The sequence below is a fragment of the Python bivittatus genome, unplaced genomic scaffold (assembly GCF_059951505.1).
Source record: "Python bivittatus isolate LINGU-HERP-01145 unplaced genomic scaffold, Pbiv_v1 ctg000700_np1212, whole genome shotgun sequence".
Classification (NCBI taxonomy): domain Eukaryota; kingdom Metazoa; phylum Chordata; class Lepidosauria; order Squamata; family Pythonidae; genus Python; species Python bivittatus.
The window spans coordinates 72918937-72936701 of record NW_028277098.1 but is presented as its reverse complement, the minus strand read 5'-3'; the positions used below and the strand labels follow the sequence as shown (position 1 = coordinate 72936701).

The 17765-nt window shown below is 37.1% G+C and overlaps 1 protein-coding gene across 3 annotated transcripts in view; it reads right to left on the bottom strand.

Annotated features, from left to right (window-relative positions):
• The window catches only part of MMP24 (matrix metallopeptidase 24), a 61133-nt gene that overhangs the window by 4576 nt on the left and 38792 nt on the right, over nucleotides 1–17765 (bottom strand). For all 3 annotated transcript variants that reach the window (XM_088154215.1, XM_088154214.1, XM_088154213.1), the window contains 4 exons: nucleotides 16817–17121; nucleotides 5881–6042; nucleotides 3469–3683; nucleotides 623–761 (listed from right to left, as the gene is read on the bottom strand). In XM_088154215.1, coding sequence (XP_088010341.1) covers nucleotides 623–761; nucleotides 3469–3683; nucleotides 5881–6042; nucleotides 16817–17121 — 821 coding nt within the window. The remainder of the gene's footprint in view (nucleotides 1–622; nucleotides 762–3468; nucleotides 3684–5880; nucleotides 6043–16816; nucleotides 17122–17765) is intronic.

Sequence of the window (17765 nt, the reverse complement as noted above, 5' to 3'; positions counted from 1 at the left end):
ACTTATTTTTCCCATTACCTTACTCTTTCAAGCTTATCATACTATACAAACAATATTTTAAAAAGGTGGCAGATTGACACCAAACTGACAGCAGTTTCTGGAAAACTGAAGGTTCTCTGAGACATAGCTTAATATAACAAAACAAAGAAAACTAGTTTTAGCCTGAAAAGGCCAGAGAAATACAAACAGAAGCCTTTGACAATACCTTCCTTGATAAATTGTTAGTTATGGGGTTGTTCCTCCAGCAACAATGGTGGAGGAGACTGCAGGTTTAAAGACTTAGCCAATTATGTTTCTCACAGATGTTTATAAAGTATTGCCCAGTTCTGAAATTTTGAAGTTAAAAGGAAACAATATACATATAAATACATGTATTTCTATGATGATAAAATAACATTTTACATATATGTTTTCTTATGTATATGTTTTACAATTATGTTTTAGAGTGATTAACCTTCTATAATCCCCGGAGTGCTCAAAAATCATCAAAGGTGAAAAACTGAATGAAAATGTATTAAGACCAAGTTTTCAATATGTGCTAGCATCTCTTGCTGATTTGATGGATATGCATATATTATGTTAGAACTCTTTGTGTTTACTTGATAAAATGTTTAAAAAATACCTTTAAAGAAAACAAATTTTCCATCAGATCTTTCATAGGCAGCATCAATTTTTGCTGGGAGCCCTTTCCAGAACTGTTCGATTTGCATGGGATAACCCTCTTGCACTCGACTGTTACGGAGACGCCAAAACCAGCGGTCCTAAAAAAGAAAAATTGCCTCCTAGGATTATGCTTCAGATTCCAGGAAGAGGTAACAAAAGAGTGAAGCCAGGTTTTTTACTGTCTTCTTTAAAATAGCACTGTAATACATGTTGCTATCTGAGGCACAGCAGCAGGGTGAGATGCACAGGACCCAAAGCCAATCAAGTTATTTTGGCACAAGTAGAACTTTACTTCCAGAAAAGCAGAGAGGTACTTACATTATCAGGTACTTGGATTATTTCTAATACAAATACCTCTCCCCTTCCCTGGAAGTAAAAGGATTAAGACATGCTTTCTCACTCTATCTAATAATAGAACTAGCTCCTGGCTCCGGTCTTTCCCTCCCCCCACCGATTACTTGATAACATTGATTTCCAAAAGAAAACCATCCCAAATCTTATCCTTCCTTCTTCTATAATCTAAAAATATATCCAAATCAAGCATCAACTAATGCATAAATTTTCTCCCACTCCCATTTATTTTATTTAAAAACATGAAATTCAGAACAGGATATAAGGCAATAAAAGGGTTTACAATATTAAACAATTTAAAAACCTGTATTTGAGACATAAAAAAACCATAAACCATAAAAACACAAAGAAACAACAACACGTTTATAAAAATAGTACTCAAACATTAACAAATGGTTTTTAACTCTCAGTTGTTTCTGAAGAGCCAAGTCGTTTGGGGTAAAGTGGATGAATGACTCGCAGACTGCACAAGTGAGTAGGCCAAAATATTTGCTCATTTTGGGAGATAGTTCAGGATTTGGAGAAATAAAATGGGAGCCTTGCAAGTTCATTTTTCCAATGGGTGTGAAGGTACAAAATGGATACTTAAAACTTCTGCAAGGTTAAAGCACTCACTAATTCCTAAGCACGCCCCCAAGTCCAAAGATTTTGTTTGCCTTCTAGTGACATTTTATTATTAGTCTCCATTCCCTACTCTTGCAGCACTTGGAAAACTCAAAAAATTGAGTGTAACACCCAGGTGCATTCTTTGACCTGGCCTGATGAATAGTTGATCTGAAGAATAGTTGTTACTTGAGTATTGCTCAAGATGGCTGCCATTACCAGAAAAGCACTTCCCAATCCATTGCTTTCCAGGTGTATTAGATGTTCCATATTTTTCCAGACAGTAGGGCTCTTGGCTATACTGGCTTAAAATTTAAAAGATGTAGTTCAACTGATCTGAAGAATCACCAAGTTGGGGAAGGATGCTCTAAGCTGGTGGCTCCATGGGTAACTTCATGAGGCCAGAGAATATGCAGCAGTGCATGCAAGAAAGAACATCCACGCCAGGTGGATGTTAGCTTCAAAAGCTAACACTTGCCCCTTGGACTGAGCCCAGAAATGACACTACTACAATTCAGCTAAAAGTCATAATTTTACCTTTCTCCCCTTCTAGGGTTAGGTTTTTTAAAATGTATCTCTAGTTTACTGTACTAACATCAAATATTGTTTGAATGCAGTAAAAAGAAAAGTGTATGCCTTTTAATGTTAATTCTTTATATAGAGAGGATTTTTAAAAGAACACATTGGAGTGTTCTTAAAAGATTTTAAAAGGACACAGTGGAGACATTAAACATGCAACAATCAGAAATGTTAGCACCTTGGGTTACCATCTCATTCAATGTAGCCACTGGCCATTCTGCTGACATTCTAGATCTGTAATCTTTACTTGAGGACATGACCAATGTTTCTGTCTTGTGGTACACAACCAGCTGCTCGGTTCAAGAGAACATTTTAAAGAAGCAGCAATCACATTCCTTTTCCGCAATTAAACCAATGCAGGGAATCCATTTAGAGACTACAGCTTACTCAGCTTAATGATACATCCTGCTTTGCTCAGCAGATTTACATATTATGATATAGATTCCAGATCTAGAGTACCACTAAAATGTTTGCACTTTTGGATAGGATTAATGCTACTACCTTGTTTTCCCACATCACACAGAAAAATGTGCAAACTTGTTTCTATTTCCGTAAACAATTTGATATGAGAAGCTTTCAGTGGTACTAAACTCATCACATTGTGGTCCTTTGTTCTGTAACAGTGCTAACATTCTGATTTTAAAAAATATTATTTGGTACAAAACATTTTAATAAGAAAATCACTAAAAAGTGAGAAATTATTTTGGAAATAGAGGTTCTTCTGAGGGATATCAGGGATTGGTTCTAGTCCAAATGCCCTCTAACCCATTTCATAAAATTAATACAAAATCATAACATTATTACTTCTCATGTTTGCAGAGCAAAATGTCAAAGGCTATGAAAATACTCGCCTTGCTACAAAACCCATCCTCATGCCCCTGGACATACCTAGGCCCCATTTATGAAATAGAACCACTATCAGTTAGAAGAACTCTTCACATGCACTAGAGTCCCCAAAGGCAGAAAAAGCTGCTAGATCAAAAAAATACTGAAAGCAGAACACAGCATATGCTTGGAAATTTTTTTTAAAAAAATACTTATCCTAGATTAAAAATGGTTTAAGTTATCTAAATATTTGTAAAGGAAACGCATTGTGTCACCTGCTACATTAAAGTATCATAGTCACTTCCTCAGACAAGGAATGCAAACAAATTCACTGTGAGCCATTTATTATTCAATGCAAATGACTTGGTTGACACGCAATTAATTATATGCTCATTCGTAGTATATAGAAGTTAATGAAAACCACACTTACAGAATAGTTCTTCCTACCTTGAAAACAAACATTTCTCCTCTGAACAGAGCCACAGTATTGAAATTTCCATCACATATGTTGGGTTTGCTGCCTGGAGCAGAAGGCCTGTCTCCTAGAGGGGGCCGAGGAGGCCGGGAATGTCTGTCATGTTTTCTTTCTGAAGTAGAATGGATTCTGCGGACAGGAAGGGTTGGTAAAGGTCTGGTGGGTTCCAGTGGTTCAGCAGGTGGACCTAAGCAAAAAGGAAGGGGGAAAACCAAAAAGCAGTTGGAATATTTTCCCCAACACATTAAACACTGTCAGAAAGCCTGAGCATGTCGTTCTAAAGATTTTATCAGAAGATTTCCTTTTACTATAAACTGCAATATAATCTTCAGTGTCCTACAGCAAATTGTACTCATGCTTTTGGGTAATATAATCTACCAACAGTATTGGATTTTTCTACATAAAATGCTTCAGTTATTAGTTTAACTATCAATGGATGCAACCCTTTTATGGTTGCTGTGGAACGTGTTGCAGATCACATGTGGATGAGGCTTGGGAAAAAGTAGCAAAAAAATTAAGGCCCTTTATTATTTTCTTGCAAGCGTGGAGAAAATATTTACTGGGTTATGTGTCACTCCAACGCTCAAGGGACATGTTTATATTTTATTGCTACAACCTGGCAGTGCATTTGCACACTATTGCAAGTTAGAAGTGCCATGGCACTGCAAGCTGTTATTCAATTATAATTTTGGATGGACTGAGGGCACTGAGATGTGGAGATACTAGCAGAGAGATGTGGGCAAGAGTGCTTTGCTTATAGCATACAAAGATAAATTTGTGGTATATCCAGAGTATTATATTTCTTTTGTATTTTTCTTTTTTAACTGAATTCCCAGGTGTTGTATTGCCATGATCTGGGCAGTTCTGTAATTTATCTTCTTCCATGGAATATTTGCAGTTTTATATATTTAAAGTTAGAATGCTTTTTTTAAAACTTCAGCAAAAAGGCAACATATGGTGGAAGAGACCTATCTCTCAAATACACTGGACTGGGCTTATAAAGTGGGTGCCAGGTGGGTGAAGGCTCTCTGGGAGATAAGTGATAGTAACAGAAACTACCAGGCCACTCAGTGTTTCTCAACCTTGACAACTTTAAGATGTGTGGACTTCAACTCCCAGAATTCCCCATGCTGGCTGGGGAAATCTGGGAGTTGAAGTCCACACATCTTAAAGTTGCCAAGGTTGAGAAACACTGAGGCCACTACTCCAAAGCAGGAGGCAGGACCAGGGTTTGAAGACCCAATGGGCTTTTTGGAGGCAATGTTTGGGGCCTCCAGCCTTTTACCTGCAGACTTCAACAATTTGCTACACAGAGGTTATTTGATACAATGCATGGTGACAACAGAATATTCTACTCCTGTATAGTGAAAGCTGTAGTTCTTGATCTTTTTTTAGTTTTTCTTCCTTTTTTCTTTTTTGTTGCTCTTTTCTTCATTGCTATTTTGAAGGAGAACATTGTTCTAATACTTGAGAGGGAACTCCTTGTAATTACATGAAAACAGGAAGAAAAGGAGAGAAAGGATCAAGAAATAGAAATGCAGTCTTGGGAAAGAAACCCTGTGGGGAGTGGCACTATAAAGGCTTAGACTGAAAGTACATTCCTTTTGGCATGAGTGTCGCTGGCATATGCAATCTAAAAATCTTTTTGGATAATGTTGGCACAGGTATGAGATAAGGAAAGAGGACTCTAAGCTTGCTACCTGTAACATCATATATGCTGGTCAACAGATGCTTGGGACATTTCAGTAGCTGCATTCTACTTTACGGTTTGTACTCTCAGCAGTTGTCCTTGCCATAGTGGTGAAAAGGGCATGCTACCAGGAACAGCTTGTTTTAGCTTGAGAAAATGGCATTTCCCTACAACTGATGCATTCATAGAGGGAACCTCCATTTGCAGCCTGCTCAATAGGTGAGTAACTGCTACACATTTCTTAGTGAAGGAACACTTAGTGAAGGAACACAATCTCATATCAAAATAGAATACTTTTAAAGAGACCGTTTAAATTCAACAGTGAAAGTGATGTCTGAAATGCCTGAGCATTTTCCCAAAGTCATGCCTTTACTTCAGTGGTGGAGAACTCAAGGGGGACATGAGACCCTTAGTAACACAGAGCAGGCATGGGTAAAAATTTCAGAACTATATTTTCTTCTGAGGGGGTTAAGGTCAATTTAAGGGGCAAAATGAATGCCTTAGGCCTTACCCCATAAAATATCCTTGGTAATAAAAAGGCTGAAATTATTTTAACAGATAATTTTCCCATAGTAAACTTCATTAAACAAATGTGAGAAACACCCCAGCTCTTCACAATCACAATACTGGTTCTGTATATTTAACTACTAATAACTGTCTGAAGTTATGGGAAGGGATGTGGAATTTATCTTACCATAGATCTTCTGAATTCCTTGAAGGTCATCTTGGGGTAACTTAAAGTTGTGTGTTTCCATGTACTGATAAAAAGGAGCCATAATAGCACTAGGGTCATTGGAATGCTCAAGGCCTAAGGCATGACCCAATTCATGCACTGCAACCAGAAAAAGATCATTCCCTACAGAGGCAAAGTGCATAACTATTAGCTTCTGCATTAATAGGACAAGAATTCCAATCACAAGCTCCACAAATTCTCATAATTCTCACTATCTCAAAATTATAGTGGCACAGCACTTATAGCTTTAAAAAGAAACTCAAATAGAAACAGGCTACATCTGAATATAATTGCAACATCTATTGTATCCTTTGTATATTGTTTCTCTTCATATAATATAATTAACATAACACTTTTTGTCTATTTAATTGACTCAGTATCATCTCAACAGCCCTTGCAACAATAGCAAAATTGTTATCACTATACATGAAGGGAGATTCAGAAGGAAAGGTGTACTTATGAAGTGATATTATGGCCAAGGTGAAATCTGAACCAAAGGCTTAATCACTACAATTAGAACAGCTAAGCACATCAGTTCAGGTTCATAGACTCTTTTCTAATATGGTGCCCTGCACATGTTTTGGGACTACAACTTCCACCATTCTCAGCAAGCATGCCACAAACCAACAAAAGTTGTCGTTCATTAAAGATATTTTAATTCTTCCTAACAAGATTTTGCAAAAGGCTGCCGATAATATGTGACCAAACTATCAAAGACATTAGCTGTACTGCACTGTAAAATTTAGGATTAATCTGAGAGAAAAGAATCTCAGAGGCCTTTATATGCTCTGTGTTTATCATTTATCAAGACACGGAGCATATAAATAGGCAGTTTTAGGCAACTTACTGTCCAAAAAGACAAAATATGAAATCTAAGTCTACAGAATTATGCCCTAAGTCCAGTTTGATAATGATAGCATTTTAGAATAAAGATGACATCCTACAGCTGAGAGAAAGCCTCAAGTCAATTTTTTCTGGATTTACCGAAAGAGGTGACTTGAAGGCCATAGATAGCCAGAATATCATAACAAAAGAAAATTCAGTGCAGAAATATAGTAAATACCAGGTAGTCCTCACTTACTGACTGCAATTGGGACTGGCAACTCCATCACTAAGCGATGTGGTCATAAAGGGGGAGATGGGCAGCATATAAATTTAATAAATAAATAAATAAATTGAAAAATCACATGACCACGCCCGACAGTTCCAGCTGCAGTTGTTAAGCGAATTACCACGGGTCATTAAGGGCAACATCACATGACTATGACTTACAACTTCCTGCCAGTTTCCCTGTTGACTATGCTTGTCAGAAGCTAGCTGTGAAATTCACAAATGGTGATCACGTGCCTGCGGGACACTGCAACTGTTGTAAATGTGCACCAATTGCCAAGCACCCTAATCACGATCACATGACTGTGGGGATGCTGTGATGGCCACAACTTGGAGGATTGGTTGTAAGCCTCCATATTCATCACCGTCGTAAATTTGAATGGTCTTTGAATGGTCGGTAAGTGAGGACTACCTGTACTTGATTTTAAGGATTGCTCATGAAAGCAATGGCAAAAGCAAAGACTCTAGAATTCCAGTCCTCATTACCATGATGAAATTTGAAAAATGAGGAGTTGTCAATATGCTCTTTCAAAGGCAGGTAGTTCAGCCTGATTTCCATTCCTTCCTTGTGACACATACAACCTGCTTTCAGTTCTTAACAATATTAACAATATTGCAGTTCTTAACTACAACTATTACTATATTATTTTTTCTTTCATAAACGAATCCTCAGTAAAGGGAAGTGTATTGGGTTAAAGATTAAAATCTTTTGCTCCAGAATAAAATCACAAAAACAAAATCATGTATTTTATCCATTCTTATTTCGTATCTTAAGCTATTAAAATCTATAGAGGTCTTCAAGATGTCCATGTTTGTACATTATATGCAGTGTAAAACACATACTCTGCAAGTGACCTAATGCATGCTGAGGTCTACATGAGCAGTCACAATGGAACATGCATCTAAGTCATGTTTCTATTTTCCGTAAGAGTGGTAGAAGAACTCAAATGTGAATTAGAATAAATAAGAATCATTGACTTTACCAGTGATAACTGAGCAAAGATCACCTTACTAGCAAGAACTATATTTTAAGAGCCTATGTTATTCAACCATTAGCACACTTTCTCAAAAATGTATTGTATTTTAGGCCTGTCATTTAATACTTTTGATTATTATTAACTTCCCTGCCTTTTAATTATTATTAACTTCCCTGCCATAATGGCACAATTATCAGTTAAGCTGTCTACAATAGAAAAAATAGCAGAAAATAATAACTTTCATATAATTTGCTATAATCCAGAAAATTTCATGCATAGGACACCTAACAGATAGGAGGGAGGAATGAACAGAGATATTAATGCATTTCTACAAAATGTTGTAGACGTAATAGATTTTTCCAGTACAGCATCATAATATATATGGGAATGCATTCTGTTACAGTATTATAAGGCGAACAATGAAGAAACAGCTATTGCAAATGAACTCTAGCAGACTAACTGCTGTGTCTTTACATTTTGCACAAAAATTTCCCTAAATGGAAGAACTTATCTGGATCTTTTAAAAATAATTTTCATTAGCACATTTAAGAATAATGAAGCATGCATTTTAAAAAGCGTAAGTGAACGCTAAACACACAAAAAACACCAATAACCTCTATATACTCTATTACATTATTGGTCCTTAATTTTATTGGGCATTAATCTTTCTAAAATAAGAACAGGGGAACATAGCACTTTTTTGTTTATTGTCATTTTAGGAAAAATGGAAACCATGTTCCAGTCAACGTATCAACCTATGATTGTCCTTCAGATATTTTTTATGGACAAGCATTTCTGGGTAATAGCATATGTGCCAATATTTGTCCATCAAATTTCTTATATGAACTTCTATATCTCCATTCCAATGCTGTATTATTAATTTTGCATTTTGAAATGTAAGAAATTATCTTGATTTCCTAAATGGCAAGGTTGCAAGTATTGATGTTGGAACTAGAGAAATGTTAAAATATGGATATGGTTTGTTTATGGAATGGCTGTGTAATTTATTCATCATTTGCATAATGACTGGATCTATGCCTGTCATTTGAAAAAATGCTGCCATTGTTCCTCTGTACAAAAAGAAAGATAAGAAGAGTGAATGCAAAAACTACAGGATTAGTCTGTTAACTGTACTTGAGAAGCAAGGATGATATAAAGATGTATCATGAATTATGTTGATATAAACTAGATTTATTTAGATTTCTTTTCTCTTATCTCCTGCCTTTAATTTCTTTTGTCCACTATGTGTCTTCTGCATTTTGCATAGTGTAGCCTATCAAGAAAGGAAACAGTATGATGAATATATATGCATGAGTACTGTATTTGTCTAATAAGTCTCATCAGCAGGTATAGGGTGGTTAATGGTTGAATAAGGAAATAAAATGAGAAACATATTTATTTATTTATTTATTTATTTATTTATATTTATTTATTTATTTATTTATTAAATTTATCCCCACCCATCTCCCCCTAATGGGGGACTGTGGGCGGCTTACAACTGATTAAAACAATAAATAAAATACAATTATATAAAATCTAAAGCTATGTAAAACAATTACTAAAAAGTCAGGAGGCCAATGGTTCAGAGCAGCAAATACCAGGGCTCTAAGGGGCTAGCCAACCCCACACCTGATGTCTTCCCTCCCCACCCCAGGCCAGATGGCAGAGCCAGGTCTTCAAATCCCTCCAGAAGGCCAGGAGTGAGGGGGCCAATCTCACCTCCAGGGGCAAGATATTCCAAAGAGCGGGGGCTGCAGCAGAGAAGGCCCAGCTTCTGGACCCCGCTAGTCGGAGCTCTTTTACCAAGGGGGTCTGGAGCATGCCCTCTCTGTGTGATCGGGTGGGACAGACTGAAATCATGGGGAAGAGGCGGTCCCTCAGGTAACCTGGTCCCATGCCATGTAGGGCTTTAAAGGTGATAACCAACACCTTGAATTGGACCCGGAAGCAAACTGGTACCCAATGCAACTCGCGGAGCAACAGTGTTATATGGATCCTTCTTGGGGCTTCAAAAATAGCCCGCGTGGCCGCATTCTGGACCAGCTGTAGCTTCCGGATATTCTTCAAGGGTGGCCCCATGTAGAGCACATTGCAGTAGTCTATCTGGGAGACTACTATAGCTATCTTATTTGAAATTTCCAAAAGAAAAACAAAAACCCAACCATGTATTGGTGAGCAGCATATATCTGTCACAGTACCTATCACTCTATACTAATACAGCCTCACTTGCTTGTCAGTGCCCCACAATTCTTACTCTGTTGCCATAACAAAGTAAAGTCACCTTTGAGTCAAGTGACTGCTGGTGACTTACATGGACACACCCATGCAGTTTTCTTACTACATTACAGAAGTGGTTTGCCATAGTTTTCCTCTGGTCCTTTTTACATTTCTCAGTCTAGCCAAATGCTGCTACCTGCTGAAGAAGACTCCTGCCCTATTCATTTTAAAAGCCTTTGAAAAAGCATACTACCAACATCTCATGATTAAAAGCAGAGATGTATTTTATTCAAAATCCCATGCATAGCAGAAACATTATTTATTTATGGTTAATTCAGTAACAGATTAAGGTGTTATATGAACACAACCAAATGACTTAATACATCTGCTGAACTGCTAGTGTACATCATTCCATTACTTAAAATATAAGTACTATATTTACCATTGCTGTTTTCTTTCCATAAAAGTCCAATAGAAATTTTTGCAACATCTCCACAATGGCTTTGTAACATCAGAGTAGAAAAGTACACTCTAACTAAGTGAAGTGCACTTAATGATCATCTGTCAGAGATACCAACTTCAGTTTCAAGCATTTCGAAAGAGAAAATAAGGCTGCAAGGAGGCAGCCAAAAGAACCTTCTTTTTATTTCAAAAGTAGTTCTGTGTTTCTTTGCAACAAAAGATAAAAAAGAGTGAAGATAGGATAGGAGAGCCAGGTTGGTGTAGAGGTTGAAGTGCTGGAGTAGAAACCGGGAAACGGCGAGATATCGTCCCCCCTTAGGCATGAAAGCCAGATGGGTGACTTTGGGCCAGTCACTCTCTCTCAGCCCAACCCAACTCACAGGGTGGTTGTGGGGAAAACAGAAGGCAGGAGTAATAGGTATGTTCACTGCCTTGAGTTATATATTAAAAAGGCGGGATAAAGATATAATAATAATGTTTACAATTTTGTTCTATATTACAGATACTAGAATAACAGAAACTGCAATGATGACGCAGGAGAAAATGAATAAAATGGAAACCTAGCTTATATACAAGATAGAAACAAAGAGTAGAAGTTCTTCAGTGAAAGGAAGTGATGCACACAACTTAGGGAAGAGGAAGAAGAGTATTCTGTTAGTAACTTTGGTGGCACTGTTGTTTGTACCACTGCCTCCTCCCCATTCTTCTCAGATGTTGCCCCTTCTCAGTGCTGTCCAGCTAACCGCAGAAACAGCTGGGATATTAGGCTTTAAAAGGACAGGCAGACAAACAGAAGGGGAAACACCATTTGGCAAAAAGAGGAAGAGGCAAAATTTCACATATTTTTTTGCTATTTCATAACTCGTGTCTGGGAAGCATTTAGCATTTGGTAAATCAGTAGGTGAGAACAATATGATAAATTTTAATAATGAAGAAAAAATAACAGGCTATAAAATTAATCCCAGGTATGATCAGGAATAATACCAAAAACATAAATTATTGTATAAAGTAAATATAAACCATTTTAATCTGCCTATAACTGCTTGTTGGTATTTAGCCATATTAACTTTTGCTAACATAGCAAAAATGTGGTTAGTCACAAATTCTTCATATACTATATTGTATACTGGTCTATGACTGTAATAAACTGATTGAGACTGAGACTATATTTCAGGTCTGTATGTTGAAAACAAGAGTTAGGTGGTCCTAGCCTGGGTGCAGCATGTTGAAACACCACAAATATGAAGGAAACATGAGACTGGGTGGCAGAGATGTAGGAATAAATGATAGACAATTGCTTATTTAATAGGATAGTAAAATTTAGCTGTATAAAGCATGCATGTATTTAACATACACAAGTAATCAATGTATAAAAAAGAACAGGAAAATATTAAGAATGAATAGAAAAGCTAAAATGGAAATACTGTTAAATGCTTAGCTGATATCTTTCACAAACTATATTTGAGTATTTTTTTGAGAAATACTCAAACGGAGAGCTCAAAAACAGCAGTGCTAAAATATCTGCTTTTATTTCAAAGTAACCTATCAAATCAACACTTATTCAGACTTAGTAATGCAGAACCACTGAAGTGGTATATAAACATAAGCTCCTAGTTCAATATAGCTTCAGGGAATAGGGCATCTTGTCACTCCTAACAGTCATTTACAATTTTGGCAGTCCATGACAGCCATCTAAATTTACAGTATTTTTAACAAGCTTCTTCACATCATTAACTCAATTCATGGGAAATGTAATGGACCAAACAAATCCATTTTTCTGTGTGCCTAAACCTAACAAAATGGTCTTTTGCCTCTCTAGCAGTGCTTCAAAATGTAAAGTTCCAAATGCTATCCATCAGAAAGCTCTGTGCAGCTACTTCATTTTCTCCTGATCGGTAGATTTTCACTAGAAAGAATCTAAAAGAGAAAAAATGGGAAGGCTGAAAATGGAGAATGCTTGGATGGATCCACAAAGATTCCACAAACAATAAAAGTTTCATCTGGATATGCATCTGGCTAGAAGACTGGCCATGTAAAAGCATCTAATTTTGTATCAGTCAAGTTTTTCTGAGATCTCAATAGCCCAATGAACTAATGAACTGTATAATATGCAGTATGGTTGCAGGGCATTTTGAAATGCAATGTTACATATCAATCAAGAAATCTAAAGCATCTTGACTGATCTATCCTTTTCCCTTGCAAAAAGTCTATACCAAATAAGAGTCTGTAGATTAAAGATCAAAGCAGAGATCAAAGAGCCTGTATATCAATGATCAAAGCACACAAAGAAAAGGAAATATACCCCTTTACATTATTAATTAAGAAGAACTCTGAAAGGACTTGCTTTGGAAAGTTATTTAGGGCGGAAAGTTGTTCACGTATTTGACATACAAATTCAGGTGACACTTTACAGGTAGTCCTCAGTTAATGACAGTACAGTAATTGGGAACAGAATTTCCATAGCTAAGTGATGCGATTGTAAAGTGTGATGTCACGTGACTGTATTGCTTAGTGATGCAATCCCAGCACTCCCCATAGCTGTTGTTAAGCAAGGATCACAGGCCATTAAGCGAGTCCCAGGTGGCTAGCAAGCATGCTGGCAGGCAGGTAAAGCACGACACATGGTGCAAGTGTGGTGGGGCCAAGGTTGGCTGCTGCCAGGCAGGGGAGAGTGTGCGAGTGGCCCGTGAGGTGCAGCGCAAGCGTGATGGGCCTGGGGTTGGCTGCTGCTGGACAGGGGAGGGTGCAAGCAATTTATTGGAGCGACTTGCAACCTTTCCTGCTGGCTTCCCTATTGACTTTGTGGGAAGCCGGCAGGGAAGATGACAAATGGCGATCACGTGACCATAGGATGCTGCAACTGTCATAAGTGCAAGCTGGTTGCCAAGCACCCAGATCGTGATCACGTGACTGTGATGGCCGGAATTTCAAGAACAGGTCATAAATCTCCTTTTTCAGCGCTGTTATAATTTTGAATGGTTGCTGAACTAATGGTTGGGAAGCAAGAACTGCCTGGGGTCAGCAAACTTTTTCAGTGAAGAGGCAGATCCTGCCCATTCTCTGCCTCTGCTGATAGGCCAAACCACCCAGGGTGCTCTGCTCCGCTCATCTGCTCCGCCCTGCCCCTCGTTCTGGGAGCTCTGCTGAGGTTCAGGCCTGCAATCTGCCACCTCTCTGCCTGGCTGTCCATTCTTAGCTTGTGGGCTGTACAAAAACAGGTGAGGGGTGAGATTTGGCCCACATGCAGTACTTTGCCGACCCCTGACCCAGCAAATCCCTCTAGTTCATAGAGGATGGCATACAGCACTGAACTAATACATTGTAGACTAGGAAGCTATTTATTTCATTGCACAACTGTTCAAAATCCCCCCCATGGCTCTTTTCTTATTCTTAATACACTTTTTTCTTTATAGTAGTTGGACATGAAGAATTGCTTCAGTGCCTGAACCAAAGTGGTCGAGGCCAGGTATAAAATGCCAAAGTGAATGGTTCATCAGTAATTAACCAAAAATGGATCAGGATAGTAGTAGAATTTAACTTTAGTAACTGTAGAGAGTTATGAAGATGACCTTTAAGGAAATACACAGGAGCCATTACCTAGACAAAGGGGACTAAAATACTTTTTAAGTCCAGGACAATGAGGTAAAATTTGGAACTGGCTCAGGCAGACATCTCCCCAATTCACTGAAGTTTAAGAAGGAGGAGGAAGTACAACACAATCAGATTTGCCAGGTTCTGTTATTATAGCTAATCTCAGTAAAAGTGGTTTTAACTTTCTTGTGATTTCTGGCCTGGTCTACCTAGTGGGGCTGATAGTAACTCTCCAAATAATCAAAAACAACAATTTCCTTGACTTATACCAGCTTTTCCAGATGGAATCATTAAACTGCTGGGAAGTCTATGTGACAATACAGCCGTCAGTAGGATACTGACACAAGCATGGTATTGTACTTGTATGTATTATACATATATCCATTATGGCAATTTTATGGAGTCCTAAGCATTTGAAAGGCACTATTAATGTAATGGGAAGAAACAATAACCTTGAGGAACAAGAGGAAGAGCTGCAACCAAGGCAACAGTCAAATAAAAGAAATCTGAGTCTGGGGCAGAAATGTAATTTGAGAAAGCGTCTCTGACATGAGCCTCACTAGTTCTCATGAAGATAAAGAGAGCGGGGGGGGGGGGGAGGCACATTCAGACTTGCAAGAATCTGTTACTATAACCTTATAATAAAAGTAGTAGTAGCTTGCATGTCTAGTATCTACCTTGGAAGGCTGACTAGTTTGAACTAAGCCACCAATGAGTTTTATGAAGGAGATATCATGATTATGGTATCTTAGACTTAGGTTATGCTATTTTATTTATTAACTTTAAATGCTACCCAGAGTTGTGAGGCATATAAATTTTAATAATAATAATAATAATAATAATAATAATAATAATAATAATAATAATAATATTTCTATACCTCTTCTATAACAGAGCAAGCCAACCTCATCATACAAAATTAAAGTTAACATGCAGAAAGGAAAACATGTAAAATGAAACTAGAGGTACAAATATGTTTCTTAAAAATTAAGAAACTGAGAGACTTATTAAAATAATTTTTAAATCCCGGAAACAATCAAGAATCTATTTTGCTCTAGCACTCTTAGCACAGCTGAACACTTTAAGTCCAATTATTTTTCACCAGCGGGTGGCTGACTTCATACTGTGGTGTTACATAAATGAATCATATACTAGGGATTTAAAAGATCTGTATTTCCAACATAATCAGCATAATTAGAGAACATTTTACACTGAAGCATTGTTAAAAAAAATTAACTGTATTTATAGCACAGCATTTCTGGAAAGACAGCACTACAGGGCGCTGCTTCTCCAAATCAGATTTGATGGGGGAAGTTGATATTAGTCTTTGAGACCCAGAGTGGACAGTATTTTCCTTGATCATCACACTATGCCCAATGGGCAAGTGGGATTATGCCTTCTTGGCTCATCTACCTCCAAGGTTTTTTTTTTTCCTTTGTGACTTCTGAATCACAAATATTTGTATAAGTTGCATATGCCTAATATCCAAGTTATGTAAATCTAGGAATTCATCACCCTGTTTCAATTGCATGTGTTGTATTGTATTAATATGCTACCTGTTCCAATATTACACACAAGACTACTGCATGTTCCAGGAAATAGGTCACCAGATGATGATGCACAAAATGGGAAATGATAGTCACAGCAAGCAAGAAAATCATCTCCCAAACATAAAGTAACTAGTGGCACAGGAGCAGGGCATGGTGGGGGGCAACCCTAATACTACTCTACAGAGAAACACCCAACAGAGTGAGAAGCAAGTAAGTATTAAAGGTAGTACTGTATGTATTCATGAAGAGGACACATTTTAAAACAATGCATGACTTTTCTGGAAATACCTAAGATACTATAGGCCAATGTATATATGACACTAAATTTGAAGCATGTAATTAAAAAATAATAATAACAGTAGTTATTCCTTGTCTATTCCAATTAAAATTGGGGTTCTTGACTCTTATTAAATAAATAATAAACACTGACATGCTTTCAAGTAATGAATTTAGTATCACATATATTTGACCCCTGAAATTTAAAAAAAAATTAAAACATTTCATGTGGTGTTTAATGATTACAAGTAATATATTTCAATATTATTCTACCCACTATCCTAAATAAAGAATTGTTCTGAATTCTCACAGACAGATCAGAGACTGGTCATTTAATAGCATTACCTCTTATGTTTGACAGTTTATATCAGTTTGGATTTACACGTTCACTTCACTTTTGTTTCTAGGGAATAAACCTATCTTTTTGTACATTTTAACAATCTATGTATGTAGCACTTTGCCTAGAAGACTGAATGATTATTTATATAATTATTGATTACATTTCTTTTCCACTGCAATCAAATAAGACTCTTCATGGTTAGGGTTTTATCCATTAGTACTTCCAACGTTTGGATTAAGTTCACATTGGAAAACCCATTATAATAAGTGTGAAGATGTTTCTTCCCTTGTGAAAGTCTGAAACCTTATCAAGAATATCTTCTAAAATTCTTCTTCTACAATAGTATTATACTGTTAATACACACAGCATCTTACCATCATGATTAGAATTTCCCAGTGTCCATGGCTCATCTGAGTCAAAATGAGTATCACCTCCTATTCCTGGTCCAGGAAAATAAGCATGGGCTAGAAATCCACCCTCCCCATCAAAAGGAGAGCTATCACCATGGAAACCAGAAGCAAAAAATATCATAATATCTGCCTCTTTTCTGTCACTTTTTATTTCATGGTAAGGAACTTCTTCAAAGGTAAGTGGAGTCACTCTCTGCCAAACATCAAAAGCTTGTCGGATGGCTTTCCTTGTATCAAGTTCTCCAACCTTGGGGGTGTAGTTGTGTACACTGTGCGAAGGAGAAGAAAAGTTTATTGAAGGCTTAAAAAGGATTGCTTTCTTACATGAGCAACTTTCAAGTTTTGGATTAGTACAATTGGCAACATTAAATTTTGAAACCATTAATATATTTTGAAAGTATTTCAGCTATGAATTAATAGTTTTTATGTTTCTTGCCTAATAATTATATATTTTTTAAATGTAAAAAACGTGAAATATGCTACTGAATTTCTACAACGAACCTGCTGTAAAGAGATAATAATCTGGCATATCAATAAGAAATTTCCTCAATCTAATGAGGAATTATCTATAGTAGGCTATCCCCAAACTTATGTCTTCCAGATATACTTCAATTCTGAAAAGTTTAAACCAGTGTTTTTTAAACTTGGCATTTAAGATGTGTGGACTTCAGCTCCCATGCTGGCTGGGGAATTCTGGGAGTTGAAGGCCACTCATCTTAAAATTGCCAGGTTTAAAAAACACTGGTCTAAACCAGTATGGTTGAACCGCAATGCTAAACCTCCCACATATTGTATTTACTGCAGAATCTGTGTGTACCATTGGGTTCCTTGTATAGATAAGTATAACTGATTAACTGGCCCATTCATATAAGGGGAAAAAAGAGAATAAATGGCACTTATAAAAGTAGTCAGA